General features: G+C 44.8%; 3 protein-coding genes across 4 annotated transcripts; 2 read left to right on the forward strand and 1 right to left on the reverse strand.

The window, feature by feature from the left end:
- Positions 1 to 10,891: 10,891 nt before the first annotated feature.
- LOC6734480 (gastrula zinc finger protein XlCGF49.1) lies at positions 10,892 to 14,248 on the reverse strand. Of its 2 annotated transcripts, none has more exons than XM_016182011.3 (3): positions 14,159 to 14,248; positions 11,630 to 12,189; positions 10,892 to 11,295 (listed from the first exon to the last, which is right to left on the reverse strand). In XM_016182011.3, exons 2-3 carry the CDS (start codon positions 12,064 to 12,066, stop codon positions 11,088 to 11,090), a joined length of 645 nt encoding a protein of 214 aa, XP_016027608.1. In that variant the 5' UTR covers positions 12,067 to 12,189; positions 14,159 to 14,248; the 3' UTR covers positions 10,892 to 11,087. The 2 variants fall into 2 exon arrangements, with proteins under 2 accessions (XP_016027608.1, XP_002081499.1); XM_002081463.4 differs by lacking the exon at positions 14,159 to 14,248 and adding an exon at positions 12,248 to 12,500.
- Positions 13,654 to 14,121, forward strand: LOC120284482 (zinc finger protein 705D-like). Its single transcript, XM_039292889.1, has 2 exons — positions 13,654 to 13,834; positions 13,886 to 14,121. Exons 1-2 carry the CDS (start codon positions 13,654 to 13,656, stop codon positions 14,119 to 14,121), a joined length of 417 nt encoding a protein of 138 aa, XP_039148823.1.
- A 416-nt stretch (positions 14,249 to 14,664) lies between the features above and the next one.
- Positions 14,665 to 16,790, forward strand: LOC6734482 (stress-activated map kinase-interacting protein 1). Its single transcript, XM_002081465.4, has one exon. It carries the CDS (start codon positions 14,836 to 14,838, stop codon positions 16,549 to 16,551), a length of 1,716 nt encoding a protein of 571 aa, XP_002081501.1. The 5' UTR covers positions 14,665 to 14,835; the 3' UTR covers positions 16,552 to 16,790.
- Positions 16,791 to 18,478: the final 1,688 nt, after the last annotated feature.

The raw sequence follows: 18,478 nt of genomic DNA on the forward strand, positions 1-18,478 counted from the left end.
ATTTTTTTTGAGGAAAAGGTTTGGCAAAAAATGTTACGTTTTATTTTAAAATGTTCACTTTTTCTAAATAAACAGCAAGCAAATACTTATGACCTCGCCCGATGAAACTATTTTTAATTCGTTTTTTAGAAAACAATTTGTCACAGTGTGGATGATAAAATAAAATCGAGCCGAATGAATAGCGAAAATTGTTAATAAAAATCGGAAGCTTTGAAGAGTGCTTGACTATGATTTATATACATCTAAAGGTAATTGTGAACTGGAACGCGAGGAATCCACTCGAAGAGGATACCCATCGGGGTCTTCCAACTCGTAGTCAACCGAACGATTGCCATGGCGAAATGGGAGTAATTGGCCTGACAAAAGCCCTCAACTGAAGTCGAATATTTAGTGGCGGCTCCTTGCTGCTCATTTGCCCATGCTCTGCCAGATAACCAAGAGGCGACCCCTGCTGCCTACAGGATCCAGATAATCATCACAAAAGGACATCATGCCAGCGCCAGAAGTTGGTCGAAAAAACCCGCAGAATTAAATCATTCGATAAGATTATGCGTACAATCTCGGGCCGGCAGAATTTGTCCCCAGCCATTACCATGCAAATTCGTATCCCCTTCCACTCGGATGTTTTTATTAAATTCCTCATGGGCATCCAGCCCGCAATGTCCTGGCTAATGACGCTCAAAACCGGGCTAATGAGTCAATAAGGCAATCTGCCGGCGCATAAGACCCGCCCATTCGTCCGTCCATCTATGTATGCCCCAAAGTTGTTATGCCACTTAATTACTTTAATATGACGTTTTGTGTGGTCTGTTATGACAGTTGAGTGCGGGGGGAGGGAGGGGCGGTGTGGGGATATTTAAACTATACCCGGCCTGCTGGGCCTGTCGTTTGTTTGGCCAGGCACTTTGACACCGACCGCCGGACATGTGCGTGCCACCCGATTGGCCAGGACATGCGGCATGTGGCCAAGACATGGACATGGACACCTGCATTGCCAATGCCAATTACTTGGACGGCAATAGCAATTAATTTTGGGTGTGTGTTCGCAAGCCGCAAAATGAAAACAAATAACTTTAAGTGGCTGGCTGCTCCAAGTCGAAGTTTCCCAAGCCGAATTGAGGTCCATTGGAGTTTGGTAACTATGCACACATAGCATAACTTTGCTGGATTGGTTCAAGGTTCCAGCAAGGAAGTTTTTCATTAAAATTTCTTTAGCATTGGTATAAAATTTTGCACAATGACTGCAATGTATTATTTTGCTATCCAATATTCAATAAATTTTTAGTTTTTTCTATAAAAGTCTGAATTTCTGAAGAGTTGGACTGCCACATTCGATTCTAACAATGTGTTACGGAAAATATTTTCATTTACAAAAAGTTCTTCCCAAAAATGAAATATGCTTAAAGTCGGTAAAACTAGCAAGACAATTTTAGAGATAAATTGCTGGCTAAATAGTTTTCTTCAACTACTAAAAGTGTTTTTCCTTAATACAAAAATTGCTTATAAGAATAGATGAGCTCAAAGCCCAAGTAAACTTTTATAGCTCCCTGATTTACTGATGTTTAACTGTTTGTCGATTGAGCTAGCTCAAGATTCTTGAACACTTAAAGACTGATCTCTATATAGTGGCCGTAAAAAGGACACTCATACGCTTTGACTCGTATAAATGTACTTACACATGTTGAGCGGCTAGATGAAGGAAAACATTATGGCCGGGATCATTTATCAAATATCCTTTGTGTGTCTGCCAGGCAAACATTAATCTAAGCGTCTGGCGAGTGGGTAACGCCATCAGTTCGAGGACCCTTTCCAAAACCACTTCCGTAAACTGTTTGAACAGCCCTCGGAGCCATTGAAAATGGCGCTGCCACAATATATTTTGTGTTAAGTAAGATTGCTATTCGCCCTTTCGCCCCCTAACAGGCCGAAAAAAGTTTCAGGTTCGGTTTCGGAGCTCAAGGCTGGTCCTTTAGTTTCAAGGACACATGCCCGCATATCCTTTCAGTCACTTGCCACTAATCCCTGACGGCAGACGCGCGAACGCCGTCATTTTTAACACATTACACATACGCCGTGTGGGACGCGGTTCTTTGTTTGCCTGGCTGTCGCGTCTTAAACGTTCGATTTGGGCGAAAAACGTGACAATGTTAACGCGAAATTACACTCAAATAGGAAAATAAATGCAGTATGTACGAGTATCGGGGGTTTCGGATGAGAGGACCTCTGTCATCCTTTAAGTCAGCAATTGAACAAGCAATGGCTGAGTTAAATGAAATCTGCAATAGCTTAATGGGTAATTATCTCAGGCAATTATTTGCAGAAAATGGCATTTGGAATTCATTGTTGCTCGGCGTTATTTGTGTTCATTAAAATGTAACTACTCGGCAGAATCCCCTTTAAAGTGTCGTAAAGATACCCGAATATCCGTTTCCACCTCTTTCGGTTTGTTTGTTGTGCGAAAACATTGAATGCCCCGTCACATCTGTCGCTTCCACACAGGCTGTGACATGCATACTAATTAGGGTGTCCCAGGAACTGCCTGATCCTGGGAGCCTGGGAGCCAGCTTAAAATGGATTTCCCCAAAAAGCGACGAATAATAAACCTAATCAGCCGTCAAGTCGACTACCGCCGCGTTACTGGCTTAGGGCCAAATTTTGAATTTGAATTTGAATGCAAACTGTTTCGAGTGCGACGCAATTCGAGTTGCGAAACTGCTGGCAGTTGGCAGCCGCTAATTTAGTACTTAACCAGCTTGCATTATTTTCCCGCTTTCCATTTTCCATTTTCCGTTTCCCGAACCCAATTCCCCAACTGTCCATCAAACAATTATGCCAGCCAAGTGCATAATTAACTACGAGCTAGCTTGCATACGGTGGAAATTTTAACACACCAGCACATCCTTTTCGATGTCCTTCGATTGCATGTGGGTGGTTCTCTGCCTTTTTGTTTGTGCAGCTGACGTTCCAAAAAAGTTTCGTGGCGCCTCGCTTTTGAAAAAGGACATAGTCATTCGGAGTTCGCCACGTTTGTTATTTTTTTCCAGCACTGTGCCCCAAAGAGATTTATGAAATCGAAAAACTTGCAACACTCTGGTCAAGGTAAACGAGCTCTTGTTTGGATTCCGAAGGGAGAGAGAGAGTTATAGAACTAATTGAAATGGGAAGAGGCCTTAAGGGATTTTATTGGGTTAGAGCCAAAACTGTAGAAAGCGGTCCGTGATTTATAGGCCACAGCCAGCTTATTTCGAGTCATGCATCTTAATGGGTTAACCACAGGCCACTAAACCACTGCAATTCTATTTGAGATCTGCTCAGCAATTCAAATCAAGTGTCAGGCTGCAAAGGAGGCGGGTCGAGCGGCAATGCATGGCCTGCAGTTTGATTTATGCGCCCTGCACTTTTGACAAAGTGTTTGCCATTGGACGTCTGTCTTTTGTCCCATTTCTCCATCAAATGCCAAGCCAGGATGCAGTCAAGTGGGAGGAAAGGAAACTGTGATGGGGGAAGTGATGGTATGACGAGAGAACGGAGCTGGAAATTCTCGTCAATTTACTTATGCAGGACTAAGAATATGAAACTACGATCATCAGCTAGTTTCTCTATCCCATCTATAAAAAAGTTGTTTCATAACTTGGCAGCTGCGCCACCATGGCGTATACGTAATGAAGAGGAATGCTATGCATTCATGGGGGAATTCGAACTACTTACAAGCCAGTTCTGAAAATAGATGTACCCCCACAGAAGAGTATTTCCTCAGGCAAATGCCAACTTCCGGCTTGTGGCATTGACTTTGCCGATTGCCCATTGTCGAGCCAGCAGCAGCTGCTTATCCATCGGCTTCTGAATACCGAATCCTCGAATACCCGTACAGTGGTGACTGCTCGTGCATGGATATGCAATGGCTATGGGGAATGGCCACATCCCTCCGGTGCTTTGAGTTTTGCGCTTGCCTGCTTACATTAAATTATGTTGTGTACACAATGAACACAAAGTGTGTTCTTTTCGAGCAACTCCACCTGAGAAATGCTGCACAGTGGAGACATTGTGTTATTATCCAGAGATAAGAACTTCCGGCTGCTCCTGCCATGTCTACGAAGGAAAAGCAAGGAAGACTCACTGCTTGCTGTGAAAGTTTTCCTGCGCTTGACAAGCAAATTTGTTGGACATAACAAAAGAAAATTGCCAGCAGAGGAAAAACTTATTGGTCACTCAGTAACCGCAGAGTGTGTGATGAAAACTGCTGGCGAACTTATGGCAAACAATGGGGGGAATATAATTAGGTTGTTACGAAGTTTGGTAGGCAGGTACTCAGTTGCACAGGCTCGGCATTTTCCACCTTTGGCAGCAATTTAATATTCCATCAATAAACTGTGCGGCTGAATTAAACGTTAATACAGTCGGCGCACCACAATGATTAATTTAAAACTACTAATTAAATTAACAAACAATTGTTGCACTCAGTGTCCGTAATTATTCTTATTGGCCTCGCTCCTTGATGATGAAAATATCCCATTGTGGGGTGGCATTTGCAATTTAAAATGCACTGAAAGTGAGCGTCTAAAAGGAAAAGCGGGTAAATATAAATCCAAGCTGCCGAGGGGTGCAAATAGCCGTCCTCCGGGGAGTCGGTTTACTACTCATGACCCACTTTTCCGCCCTCAATTTCCATTCCCATGGGCTACAAGACTTTTAATTTGTGAAATTTGTTGCAGATTTTTGATGATTTTTGTTGGCTTGCTTTGTTTCTCTCCGAGTTACAGAACGAGTTTTGCAACTGTCGGGGGAATAATTTGCCAGCTATTAGAATATGCAAAGTCCTGCAGAAATATGTATGCATATACACCACACAGGAAACAATGTCGTGCAATTTAACTTACTCATAAAAGAGAAGTGCTAAGTAAAAGTGTAATTGTGCTGTGACTAAGATTTACAATCCCTTTAATACCACATAAGCACATGAAAGCCCTTTCATGGATCATGGATATAATTGCAAACTTTATATTTGGGAATTCAATCAATTCTTATAAACTTAAACGAATACGAATACCCCGATACTCCAGTTCGTATTCCCCAACTTCATTACCCCACACGACAGGCAATCAAAATCGAATCAAATCTCTGACCAGTTTCCACACAAGTGATTAACTTTGATCAGGCCCAGCATTCAGCGTGTCAGCCATGAAATTCCACTCAATGATAAACGACGACGAATGCGGCAGTCATGGCCAAAGTGGCCCTCCAACTGGCATAGATTCATCCAAGCATTGGGCCGGCCATCAAAAATGACAAACAGATTTTGCATCGATGGAAATGTTTGATGTGCAAATCCCTAGAGTTTTAGCAAAACCCAGGCCGTACTCACAGGGTTTTGATGGTTGGGGAAAAGCGGTGAAAGATGCTTCACTTTCGTGTATAAATCGTGTGCGAAAATTGTGGAAAGCTTTCTGTCTGGCTGCCAAATGGACTCGCATATGTGGCTTCCTGGCATGCCCCTCCTTTAAAGCGGCTCACATTTAGTTCCACATCAACGGCAGCTGACAATGAATTCCCGGTTGCAGACAGACATGAAATATTTGCGGCAATCACCAAAACCGCAATGGAGTTACGCTTTTTTTTTTGAAACGGGGGTATATTTTAACTTGAGGGTTGGAACACAAAGTGTCTGCAATTTCCGGCTGGATATTAAAAACGCGGCAACGAAATTGAAATGTTCTTGGGCTTACCTAGGCTCTCTGCACATGCTACGCCGACTTAGGCCATAAATCTTGGCCTAAGCTTGAGCCGCAGCTCATGGACTCATGTGCCGGGGACTCCTTTCCCTTAATGGTCGAACAAATTTATTTATTTAAAATTATACCCAAACAACCAAACAAAGTGTGCTCTTTGTCATTGCAAAGCTGCTTGCTGCTGGGCCGCTGGAAATTTATGCAAACGCAGACGGAAATAGATTGTAAACACTCGAAATTGAATTTTAATAACACCATGCCAGCAAAGGCAAATCAAATGAAATATTTAATGAGACATTAATGCGCCGTAAATTCGTTTCTAATTAGAGTCGACGCTGGCCGAGTATTTGAAATTTTGACTTTTTGTTTTATTTACATCGCAATGGAACGACAAAGGGCCAAATTGAATGGGCTGGATGTGGGGATCGACTGCCTGCTCCAGTTTGGTCTGCTGCTCATATTTGAATATATATTAAATTCGATGTGGCCTTCATTTTAAATTCAAATCAATGGCAAAATCTGCCCCAGGAGCAGCCAGCAAGCTAATCAATATTTTTTTGTTAAAAGCAAAAGGGATAGGAAATGAAACGAAAAGGAAAATACAACAACCTACGAGGAAAATTCCTTGCTGTAGCAAATGAAATTCAGCCACCCACCCAACTGGCATGCATCATAAATAGTTGCTTGCATTTTACATTATTCTGCCATCAACTTTAATGCTTTCTCCCTTTTGCTTGCACAGCTGGGAACATGCGGCGTATACGTAATATGCACTTGCAGGCCATTCCAGAGCCGCAGTAGGCAACAACTTCTAATCAAAAAGGCAAACAGCTTGTGCAACCGATTGAACAAAGCGGACACCGTAGAAACTTTACACCATACGGCCACAATTAGTAGTTAGTTGGTGGTAACAAAGGATACGCCCACCGAACACTTGCAGAAAGGATGTGATAGAACAAGTCACTTTAATTGCACCTACAATCGGAATAAATTGCCAGCACGGATTAGCTGGGAGAAATTCCAGATCCGGCAACTGATTCTGACAGGCAATTAGAGTGTTGTAGGGAGTGGACCTCAGTTGCTAATAAATTGAAAGGGTCATGTTCCCAAACACTCATAAGATTCCAAAGCAGAGAAGCATTCAAAGTATATTGCTCACACGCTTGAACAGTTTTATGCATCCCAGCTTAATATATTAAATATTTTCACATGCATATCAGGAATTAAACACCGTAGAGCAGCTTAGCAGAATTCATATCCATCCTGGTGTTCGGATATAAATAAACTGAGCACAGCACCGGGGACAGCATGCTAATCTATTACACAATTGCTGAATTTACCCTTCTGGCCGACGGTCACAGGTATTCTATCTTCGGAATGGCCAGAACGAATGGCAAAAGGAATGCAGTAGCTCATCAAATATTTATGGCCGGAGAGCAGGCGAAAGGACCGGATGCCCCAGCTTTGCTTTGATATGCAAAAGTTTCAGTCGAGGGGACAATTCTCGACGGTCAGAAATTTAATTTGTCTGGAAAAGCGTGTTCGGTGCTTTAAGCTTATGAATAAAATGCATTTAATAACTGCTGACCTAATTTATGCAGGCCCAAACATATTGCCGCCCCCTCACCCACCGGTCATTTGCATTTGCATTTGCTCGGGAAACACAGCTTGAGGGCATGGCTTTAGCTTTACGGTTTCAATTTGAGCTCAATAGAGAAGCGGAAAACAGTGCTGGAAAATTACACAATACATCAGCTATCCGGCGTGTGGGACCAACGGCATGTGGCGACATTTTCACTATTTAAACGCACATAAATTTCCATTATCCTGGCGGGATTTGTGGTCATTGTCTGGGCACGTTTCGCATTAACACTTTTGCCGAGCCGGCAAACAAAGCCCAAAATGGGCGGCAATAAAATGGGTAACATGCCAGCTAAACAAGCGTAACTCAACGCCTTTGATGAGCCATCATTCCCAGATCCATGCCCGATCAAATTGCATTACTGTCAGCAGCACTTATTTCACGCCATCTGCTGATTGTTAAGCCAGGCTGGCAGGCAGGCAGACAGACAGAAGTCATAACCAATTCCCCCTTGATTAGGCCCGGTGTTTGTGATGACTCCCAAAATGCCTGCTCATGGCAATTATAATGGCCCCGAGTGCCGCAGCTGAACTAAGCCGGTGACAGTGTTTGGAAACTAGAAGCATACAGACAGAAATTAAATCATATGTTCAGATCTTCATTTACTTTCGTTTTGGCATTAAATTTAAAAAGTTACTGTGTACAATCTGGCCTTAAAACGTATTATTACGCATACGACGTGTGGACTCGTTTGTTTCTGAAAAGTTTGATAATAATTTAAAGTTGTCACAAATTGTTTATGAGTTATGCCAAAAGTTAAACTGGGACACAAGTAGAAATGACAAGAGCTGGCCAAACATTTTCTTTTGACCAATTTTAAATAATTTATAAAACATCATAATGATTTATAAATTTGCTTAGATCAAAATGATGTAGATTTTCAGGCATGATTTACAAGAACTTAAACAATCATTTTAAAATTTATGAGCATTTTTCAGAGTGCATTCTCACACCTATCGAATAGTCATGCCCGTTAGGTGCTTGGCACATTTCCCAAATTAACCTGGCCAAAACTTCCCTACCTACACACACACAAGCACTATAGGCGTTAGTTTGAGCGGCTTGCGTGTTTGACAGACGGTGTGCGTATGTGTGTGTTAACCATTTCCATTGCCCAACTGTGGGAACGGGATTCATATGGACATCCAGACAGACATGCAGTCTGTGGGTGTCACGTTTCGCCAGCCAAAAACATCCGCTGTGAGTGGCATACGCAGAATACCGAGCAAAACAATGCCAAAAACCACTGTATATAGTATATATTCGTATTTATGGCCAAATGGGTCGAATGGCATGGCAATGACTTCATTTGGATAGATATCCGGCGTGTATTTATACGCCACCATTGAAAACCCGAACAATCGAATGGCAAAGTTTGGCACTTTCGGCGGCAGTAAAAATCAATTGCCCGGCTGGCAAATGTCTAATTATGGCTCATTCAGATGGGGAAAATAGCTGGAGAAAGTAGGGGAACATGCAATTGGCAGCTCCATTGCAGATGTAAAACTCAATTATGTGGCACTATTGCCAGGCAAATTGCGGGTAAAACCCGTTGCAGCTACGATTCCGCATGTGAGTCTCCGTTTCCTGCCGCTGACATTCTCGTTTGGCCAGCCACTTGGTGGCCATAATGTGCGGCTAGCAAAGTCTGAGTTGCAGCAGGAGCAGCAGTTGCAGCAGCAACATTAATGTCACCGCAGCGACATCAGCAGCACAGGAGCAACATGAAAAGCAACGACTGCCTCAGCTCCATTCTGCGGCTTTTCACACTTTCTGATTCTGACTTGGCCAGGGTTTGTGGCTTCGGCTGGGGTACTTACAAGCCAAACGACAGGATGCAGAGATCTGATAATGCTAATGCTGATGATGGCCGGATGGAGCACTTGCCAAATCAATGTGGAATATGCCGGTGGCTCTGGGCTGAGTGTCACACAAAAAATTTCAAATGGAAATTGACTTTTGGGCTGGGGAGTTTTCAGCGGAAAGAAAAAGCGAAGGAAAATCGTTGCCTAACCCCAGGCGTTGGCCTTAATGACTCAACTGCGTGTGCAAAACTGATGATGCTGTTTGCCTTTGTCAACTTGTTTGATTAAAAAAGGAAATAAGGGAACCGAGGACTCATTAACCTTGGCTGACGTCATAACTGCCACGCCCCCAAATGTTTGTGCACACTGTGATTCGACGGTGATTATTTGCATGCTGTGCACTGCTGAGCAAACAATTGGCCAACACAAAAAAAAGGGCGGCAAGTGTTGGCCGGGAAACGGATCGTTATTGCCACACAATCTCGGCGTGCAAATATTTAAACTGTATAAAAAAGCGCGCACACACAAAATTAAAATCCCCAAACGGCGCCCTAAAAAGGGGCGGGGCAGTACAAGCTATTGATTTCATTGAAAACACAACCCCTAAATTTGCAGGAATAGATTTTTTACAATAGAAACTGAAAAGGAATCACGGTTTTACATATTTCTGTTCAAGAGATTTATGTATGTTGTATGCTTACACAAAAAAGGAGCAATAGTAAATTAAGTAATTAATTAAAGAATAGTTTTCAAATTTAAACAGAATATGCTGCATTCTCTTACTATTTAAGTAATTTTAGTTAAATTAACTTATAAACTCCCATGAGATCAGCATCCTATAAATAAGCTGCAGTTCGACTTCTTAAACTTATGAGCTGAGATCAGGAGCAGGACATTTACCATAATAAATTTATAACAAATGACATTGGGCAGCTTAATAAATGTGAACCTATTAGTCCGAGGCCCCAAGCAGTGACCATTTAAGCAGCCGCATGCCAATTGAACCAGGCGCACACATGCACAGCCAGAAAATGTGGCAGGACGACGATGTGGACATGAAATATTATTTCCCTGTGCGAGCGGAAGTGTGAGTAGTCCGGGGAGTCAGATGTATAAATAGTTTGATTTAGTGCCGCAAAAACGATGACTGCGACGGCCGCAAGGACATGGTCAGAACGAGCGGTGGATGCTGATAGCAAGGACTGTGCGATCAATTATTGCTCCATGACTGGTGGCGGGTAAACAAGTCAGGAACGTGCCTTTAATTAGTTTCAATCAAATGGTCGAGAAATCACATGTATAAATTATAGACCCATTGGGCGATTCCTTTACCTTTCTTATTCGAACTTTCCGAACAACAGTAAGTGGTAACGTGACTTATATACAAACAAACATATTTGTCACATTAATGACGCAAGAATGTTGGCCTGACAAGCTGGAAAAGGGCCAGTTTTACGGCTGTGCGAAATGTGTCATTAAAGCGACAATTTACGCACTGTGAGGTTTTGGGACTTGCGGACGAGAGAATTGATGATGTGACTCGGGAAAATCCAGCGAATATCATACATATGCTCATAAAATGGCACATCATAAAGGGTGCAGTTAAAACGTCTTTGGGGTCCGTAAATCGACGGGTTAGCCTGATTTAACGGCTCACGCAACAATGTCAACAGAGATCGGATCGATTAGCAACAGGGATTGCGAAGGATTCGCATTGGTTATCTGCATATTTATTGCATTTATTGGTGTAATTCAATGGAGAACTATGTTGGCCTGCATATATATTCATATCTGTATATTCAATGCAATATTCTTTACATTCCATCATTCCGTCGGAATCGCCGCTATTTGTATGTTTAGGTGTGAGTTGGGTTGTGTGTTTTCGTGGTATTTCATTAAAAATTATTGCCATTTCTAATGTGTAGTCTCAATTATGATTTCGTGCGTATCCAGATCGGGCACGGCGAACTTCATGGGCAAATAGTCGTCTGGATGCATGTGGGACATCTGGTTAACCTCCAGCTGGGCCCTTTCGTGGTCCTCATGGCACTTGGCTTCGTGCTTCTCATAGTCAGCGAAGGTATCAAAGATGGCCCGACACACCATGCACTCGAAAAAGCTTCTGAAAATGGAATAAGGTTATTATAATTCAATAATTTACATTTACAATTTAATTTACAAAAAGCAAATGTTGAAGGATCAAGGTCAGTTTTGAGGCTAATAAATATATATTTAAGAGTATTGATTAGGAATATTTACAACTATGTATTCTTCAAAAATGCATATAGTATTAATTGTTCATAAAAGCGAAATGAGCACAGTTAAGCACACTAATCAGCGCCGAATCGAATCATGACCCGTCGATAATCAGTGTCGAATAGGCAACTTAAGGTAGGTCTGAACTGGTTGATCTAATCAAAGGGCACCTTGATCTTCTACAGCCTGCAAGTACTCACGGTTTCTGTTCCGACTCAAGCCGTTCCCTGGCCAGGGCGGCAGCCGCCTGGATAGAGGCGGGCACGTCCACATCGACGCCCTCCTTTATGTGCGACTGTAAGTGGCGCTTAAAGTTTGACAGCTGGGTGAAGCCCTTCTCGCAGTAATTGCACTGGTAGGGCTTGGCGTTGAGGTGTCCAAGCTTGTGTTTTTTGAGGTTGACCAGCTGGGAAAAGTACCTGCCGCATCGCTGGCAGCGGAACGGCTTCTCGCCAGTGTGTGTCATCTTGTGGCGCTTCATGTTGCTCTGCTGGGTGAAGGACTTGTTGCAGAAGTTACACGTGAAGGGCCGCTCCCCGCTGTGCACCGCATAGTGGCGCTGCAGGTTCACAGCCTGGGCGAAGGCCTTCGAGCAGATGTTACACACGAAGGGCCGCACATCGTTGTGCACCTTCATGTGGCGATCCAGGTTCCCCGAATTGCAGAAGCTCTTCGCGCACAGCTTGCACTCGTAGGTGGTCTTGTTGTGGTTGTGCACCTCTTGTCGATGCAACGTCTGATCCCGCTTGCTCCTGAAGGTCTGCATCAATGGATAGTGGTTAGATTGGGGTAATAGGAGACATATCCCACACACTTACTCGGTCGCAGCGCTTGCAGCTAAACTGATTGGCCACCGTCTCGTCGAATTCTACCTCCATGCCCGCCATTTCGCCGTTGGCTAGCACATCGACTCTATCCGATTGAGAGTTCTCAAGAAGTGGACATCAAAAAACGGCAGGTCGGGCAACGATAAACTCACTATAATTAACTTATTCTGTAACTCGACAGTTTTTCGCGTCCAGAAAAAAGTCATATGGTGGCCTAGAGTGACCGTTTGCGTTAAAAGAAAAAAAACAGATTTAACGAGTACCGCTACAACTGGCTTCCATCCGAATTCAAAATATTACTTTGATTATAAGTACTTGATATATATGTATTATAAAACTAAAAATTATTAACATACCTTAATGACATAATTTCAGTACATTCATATAGTAAGTATTGCTCAAATGTTCTGTTGGGAACGGTGACTTGTGCCTGCTATTCGTTACCATACCCAAAAAGTTCCATCTCTAGATACTCCGAAGCCGTTAGTGCATTAGTGCCCAAGATGCTGATATAAATAGAAATTAATTTGGGAAAAGCTATTTTCTTTTGTTTACCACTATGGCGCCCCACTCCAACCAGCATTGGCTGCTCTCCCACATCCGCAACTCCTTCATATCAACGGACGACACCGGAATGTGCGAAACGGTGATGCTGAGCGAACAAGTCCTTCACGCAGCAGAGCAACATGAAGCGTTCCTCGTCGTCGCTGAGTTCCAGTCCCGAATAGCAGATAAAGTCAACTTCCTGGAGTGGCGCAACCGGATGCCGGGTGTTTCGCTCCGGCGTTGTTCCGCCCCCCTTACCTAATTTAGGTGATACCTAAATTTATAAATACGCCGCATAGGCAGCAAAAAAAAAAAAAAGACTAACAAATGCCCGCAATCTCAAATAGCCCATAAAATAAAAGGAAAACGCCAGTCAGTTTGGGGTTAAATGATTTATGCAAATCTGATTCAGCCTTGACAGAAACTCCGGCCCATTCTTTCGCAAGACATATTTGAATATCGCAGTGTGTGTCATCTTGTTGCGCTTCATGTTCCTGTGCTGGGTGAAGGACTTGTTGCAGAAGTTACAGAAGAAGGGCCGCTCCCCGCTGTGCAATGCTTAGTGGCGATATTCACAGCCTGGGCGAAGGCCGTCGAGCGGACATTACACATGAAGGGCGCACATCGTTGTGAACCTTCATGTGGCGATCCAGGTTCCCCGAATTGCAGAAGCTCTTCGCGCACAGCTGAACGTCTGCATCAATGGATAGTAGTTAGATTGGGGTAATAGGAGACATTTCCCACACACTTACTCGGTCGCAGCGTTTGCAGCTGATCTGATTGCCCACCGTCTCGTCGAATTCTACCTCCATGCCCGCCATTTCGCCGTTGGCTAGCACATCGACACCGGAATGTGCGAAACGGTGATGCTGAGCGAACAAGTCCTTCACCCAGCAGAAGCGTTCCTCGTCGTCGCTGAGGTCCAGTCCCGGATAGCAGATGAAGTCAACTTCAGTAGCAGACCTTCGGAAGCAAGCGGGATCAGACGTTGCATCGACAAGAGGTGCACAACCACAACAAGACCACCTACGAGTGCAAGCTGTGCCCTTCGTGTGTGACATCTGCTCGAAGGCCTTCGCCCAGGCTGTGAACCTGCAGCACCACTAAGAGGTCACAGCGGGCAGCGACCCTTCACCTGTAACATCTGCAAAAAGTCCTTCACCCAGCGGAGGAACATGAAGCGCCACAAGATGACACACACTGGCGAGAAGACGTTTCGCTGCCAGCGATGGGGCAGGACCTTCTCCCAGCTGGTCAACCTCAATCACAAGCTTGGATACTTCAACGAGAAGGCCTCTGCATCAATGGATAGTGGTTAGATTGTGGTAATATGTAATACATGTCCCACACACTTACTCGGTCGCAGCGCTTGCAGCTGAACTGATTGCCCACCGTCTCGTCGAATTCTACCTATATGCCCGCCATTTCACCGTTGACTAGCACATCGACTCTATCCGATGAGTGACCGTTTGCGTTAAAAGAAAAAATACCAGATTTATCGAGTACTGCTACAACTGGCTTTCCATCCGAATTCATATTATTACTTTGATTATAAGTACTTGATAATACATGTATATTTTTTTTTTTGAGTTTAAGTCATTTATTAGCCAGTTAGCCATTCATTAGCCAGTATGAATCGTTCAGTTCCTTCTGAACTTAACATAATGTGTAGCTTAAAAGGTATTATGGATTTTGTTCCTTAATTATAGTGTATACAAATGTACCGTGGAGAGATTATGCTATATTACGTGTAAGGAGTTCATGGGGATGTATTCTCTTCAGACTTCGGAGGGAAATAGGGTCGACAAGATCATTCATATATTAACATACCTTAATGACATAATTTAAGTACATTCATATAGTAAGTATTGCTCAAATGTTCTGTTGGGAACGGTGACTTGTGCCTTCTATTCGTTAACACTCCCAAAAAGTTCCATCTCTAGATAATATAAAGGCGTTAGTGCATTAGTGCCCGAGATGCTGAGATAAATAGAAATTAATTTGGGAAAAGCTATTTTCTTTTGTTTACCACTATGGCGACCTACTCCAACCAGCATTGGCTGCTCTCCCACATCCGCAACTCCTTCATATCCACGGACGACACCGGAATGTGCGAGACGGTGATGCTGAGCGATGACATGCCAAAACACTATTTGCGAAAATTCGGTAACTCGGGCGCTGGAGGAGATCACTATCATTGGCGACGGGCGCACAAGACACCGCCGACGGGAGGCGGGACCACGCCGGATCGAAACACCCGGCATCCGGATGCGCCACTCCAGGAAGTGGACTTCATCTGCTATCCGGGACTGGACCTCAGCGACGACGAGGAGGACATGTCCACGCACTCTTTTGACATCCAAATGTATCCGGAGGTGGGCGCACACCGCTTTCGCTCCAACACTGCCCAAAAACTAGAGAAACTGGATATTGCCAAGCGAAGGGCGGCGCGCATCAAGAGTGTTAACTACCAGGAGGAAGTGCAGCCACCGGACAGAGATGATTTCTTCCAACGCAAAGTGTTGCCCCTCAGCAAAGCTGCGCCAGCTAAAAAAGAACCTAAAGCCAACGACGATGAGCTGTCAGATGAGGGTGTTCAGAGCCAGCTCACTGAACAGTTGGCCAAAAGTCCCAAGCAAGCACAGAATCGCTTCATTGAATTCGCCCGGTTCGATGGCACCTCCCAAGTGGGTATGCAAACGAAACGGATCAACGTGTTTTTAAATATGCTTCCCGACCCGGATCGCAACTACCCGTTGAAGATCTGCGTCGTAGCCACTGCCAAAATCCAGGAGGTCATTGGTTTTGTCTGCTACAGGACCTCCTTACAGTATCCCGACGTTCCTTTAAAATCCCTGCAACATTACGCATTGTATATGACAGAGGATAATGATGATATGGAGGACTTCCCACCGTTGGACAATCGCGAACCCTGCTCTAAGTTTGGCTTCTCCCAACTCACCCTCGCAGAGCGTCGGCCATTGGCTCCAGTGACGCGAGTTGATTACCACAGCCAGCTGGGTAGTAAATCCATGACTTCCGTGGAAGACAAGACAGCTCTGTCTGATGCAGCTGTCAAGGCTCTGCAAAATATTAGCCTGAATGGAGGAACTAGTGATCCGGGTGGAGCAGGAGGAGGTGGAGGAGGCGATAGTCCACACGACAATGTCAAGGAGTATGAGAAGCGCCTACTGAATCACAACGATATGCTGGAAGCACCCATGCATCGTACTTTCCGCCTGAACATCATAGACAAGAGGTTCTTCAAATCCGATGTAACCCTGGGAATATCTGGCGAGAGAATAGAGATTGATCAGTGCAAGAATGCCAAGTTCTGGCCGCAGAAGAAACCCGTATCAACTCCCATTGACTTTGTGGCCCACTGCGAGATTTTGGAGCGACGCCACCTAAAGGCTCTGCTGCGCATCTGGCTGAAGTCAAACTCGTCCTCCCCTTCTTTCTCTACGGGCTGCACTTCGGCGCCGATCAACGCCAGCGTAACCACACTAAATGCGGGAAGCGGCAGTGCTGGGATAGCCCACTCGCCCAGCAGTCCGGGTCATTCTTCCAGCCTCTTTTCAAGCAGCAATATTCGCTTTAAGCACTACGACTTCGATACGGACACCCACACGGCGGAGCAGATCCACAACAAGCTGAACTGCATACTCGAGATGCGATCCAGCGATCTGAGGCGCGAGTTCCTTCTGCAGCGCGATCGGAAGCAGGAAAAGAGGCAGCTAAAGTTGTAGTATTTATTCCTATGGCAGCGGCTGCCGCTCGTGTGCCTAGCAGGCGGGCTACTGCCACTGCCGCTGCAACGTCCCCGCCTAATTCTCCGCCTCCTTCACCGCCTCCTGTTCGATAAGTTGTATTAGTTGCTAACTAAAGATTGTGTTACACATGTTTGCCTAGCCTGTAAGTATTTATTGAACTCACCCAACTACGAAGCCTGGTCCTGAAAATAAAATTGCAAAACTTACACTTAAAATCGGAATCTCTACATTTTTGCTTCCGCCTTGCCGCTGGCGTTTACAGTGCGGTTTTGAAGCGATTCACGCGCGATTTGCCCGCGTTTTTAGCTGTATATCTGGTTTTCATTTCCGTTTTTTTCACTCTACCCACTGCAATTGTCTGTAATCAATGTGCAATTAATCGCACAGACGACCAGACGGGGACGGACCCAACGGTTAGTCGTATTACTGCATATATTGTTTTCGGTCTGGCAGTTTATTTTTAGTTTTGCAATGCCAGCGATGACTGGGTTGGGCGGCTGGGTCGCCGGCTAACAGCTGTGGAGTAGTCGAGAATAATGGCTAACTGCCGTTAGACGATCGTTGCATGCATATGCATCTGCAGCGGCGGCTAACAAGCGATTGCAGCAGCGCGATCTAAGGCCAAGGTTAGCGACTCGAAATCACGCCAAAATGCGCGACGTTTGAGGCCGTTCGTCTGATGGCGATGATGATGCTGTTGGCGTGACCAAATCGAGGCAACTGTCAGCTATCGATTTATGTCCAAGTGAATCACTGGGGCTGCAATTCCCCGAGGAAGTGGCTAAGGTGAGACCTAAATTCAGCATCACTCATACGCCGCATAAAAACAACAACAACTAAAATGACTAACAAATGCCCGCGATCTCAAATAGCCGATAAAATAAAAGGAAAACGCCTATTTTCATGTTCGATATGTCCAGTCAGTTTGGGGTTAAATGATTTATGCCTATCTGATTCAGCCTTGACAGAAACTCCGGCCCATTCTTTCGCAAGACAAATTTGAATATCGCAGTCAATTTGTCAAATGCAATGGTATTTATAGTACGAATTGAATTTATTATCGGCAAGTGCGTCGCCTTCGAATTGTTTGTTTTTCTACGCTACAGCTCACTGAATTTCACCGCAAGCAACATAGTTATCAGCTAATTTGCCTAAGCAAATTCAGCAGAGGCGGCTAATTTCGACAAGGATGCGACTGCGGCTAATTGAAAGGCAATAAATGCATTAACAAAAGCAGCGACAACCTTGACATTGAAATTGAATGACAAACAGCGCAAAAGTTCACTCGATATGAAAGTTGCCAGGCATTATGCGGTCGGTCCCACTCTCGGTCCCGCTCTCGGTCCCACTGTCTGTCCCACTCTCGGTCACACTCTCGGTCCCGCTCTCCGTTCCGCTGTCCGTACCGCTGTTCGTCCCGCTGTCCGTACCGCTGTACGGCCCACTGTCCGTACCGCTATCCATACCGCTGTTCGTTCCGCTGTCCGTACCGCTGTTCGTCCCGCTGTCCGTACCGCTGTCCGTCCCACTGTCCGTACCGCTGTCCGTCCCACTGTACGTACCACTGTCCGTACCGCTGTTCGTCCCGCTGTCCGTCCCGCTGTCCGTACCGCTGTCCGTCCCACTGTTCGTCGCGCTTTCCGTCCCGCTGTCGGTCAGGGGCAAGAAACTTGGCACGCATGTGAGCGGATTTTCACTGCGAACAAAAAATGGAAAAACACAAAAGTGAGCGGACCTCGTTGTCAATTTATCAATTGCATAAAATAATAGGCCTAGGCGCATAATTTAATGTCGCGTTTGTTGCCATTTTCTGAAGGCCGCCGCACACACGAGTACATACATATCTACGAATATTCAGCTATCTGAACAGAGATACGTTTTTCATTCTCTGCGCCTGCATATG

The sequence above is a fragment of the Drosophila simulans genome, chromosome 2R (assembly GCF_016746395.2).
Source record: "Drosophila simulans strain w501 chromosome 2R, Prin_Dsim_3.1, whole genome shotgun sequence".
Lineage (NCBI taxonomy): Eukaryota > Metazoa > Arthropoda > Insecta > Diptera > Drosophilidae > Drosophila > Drosophila simulans.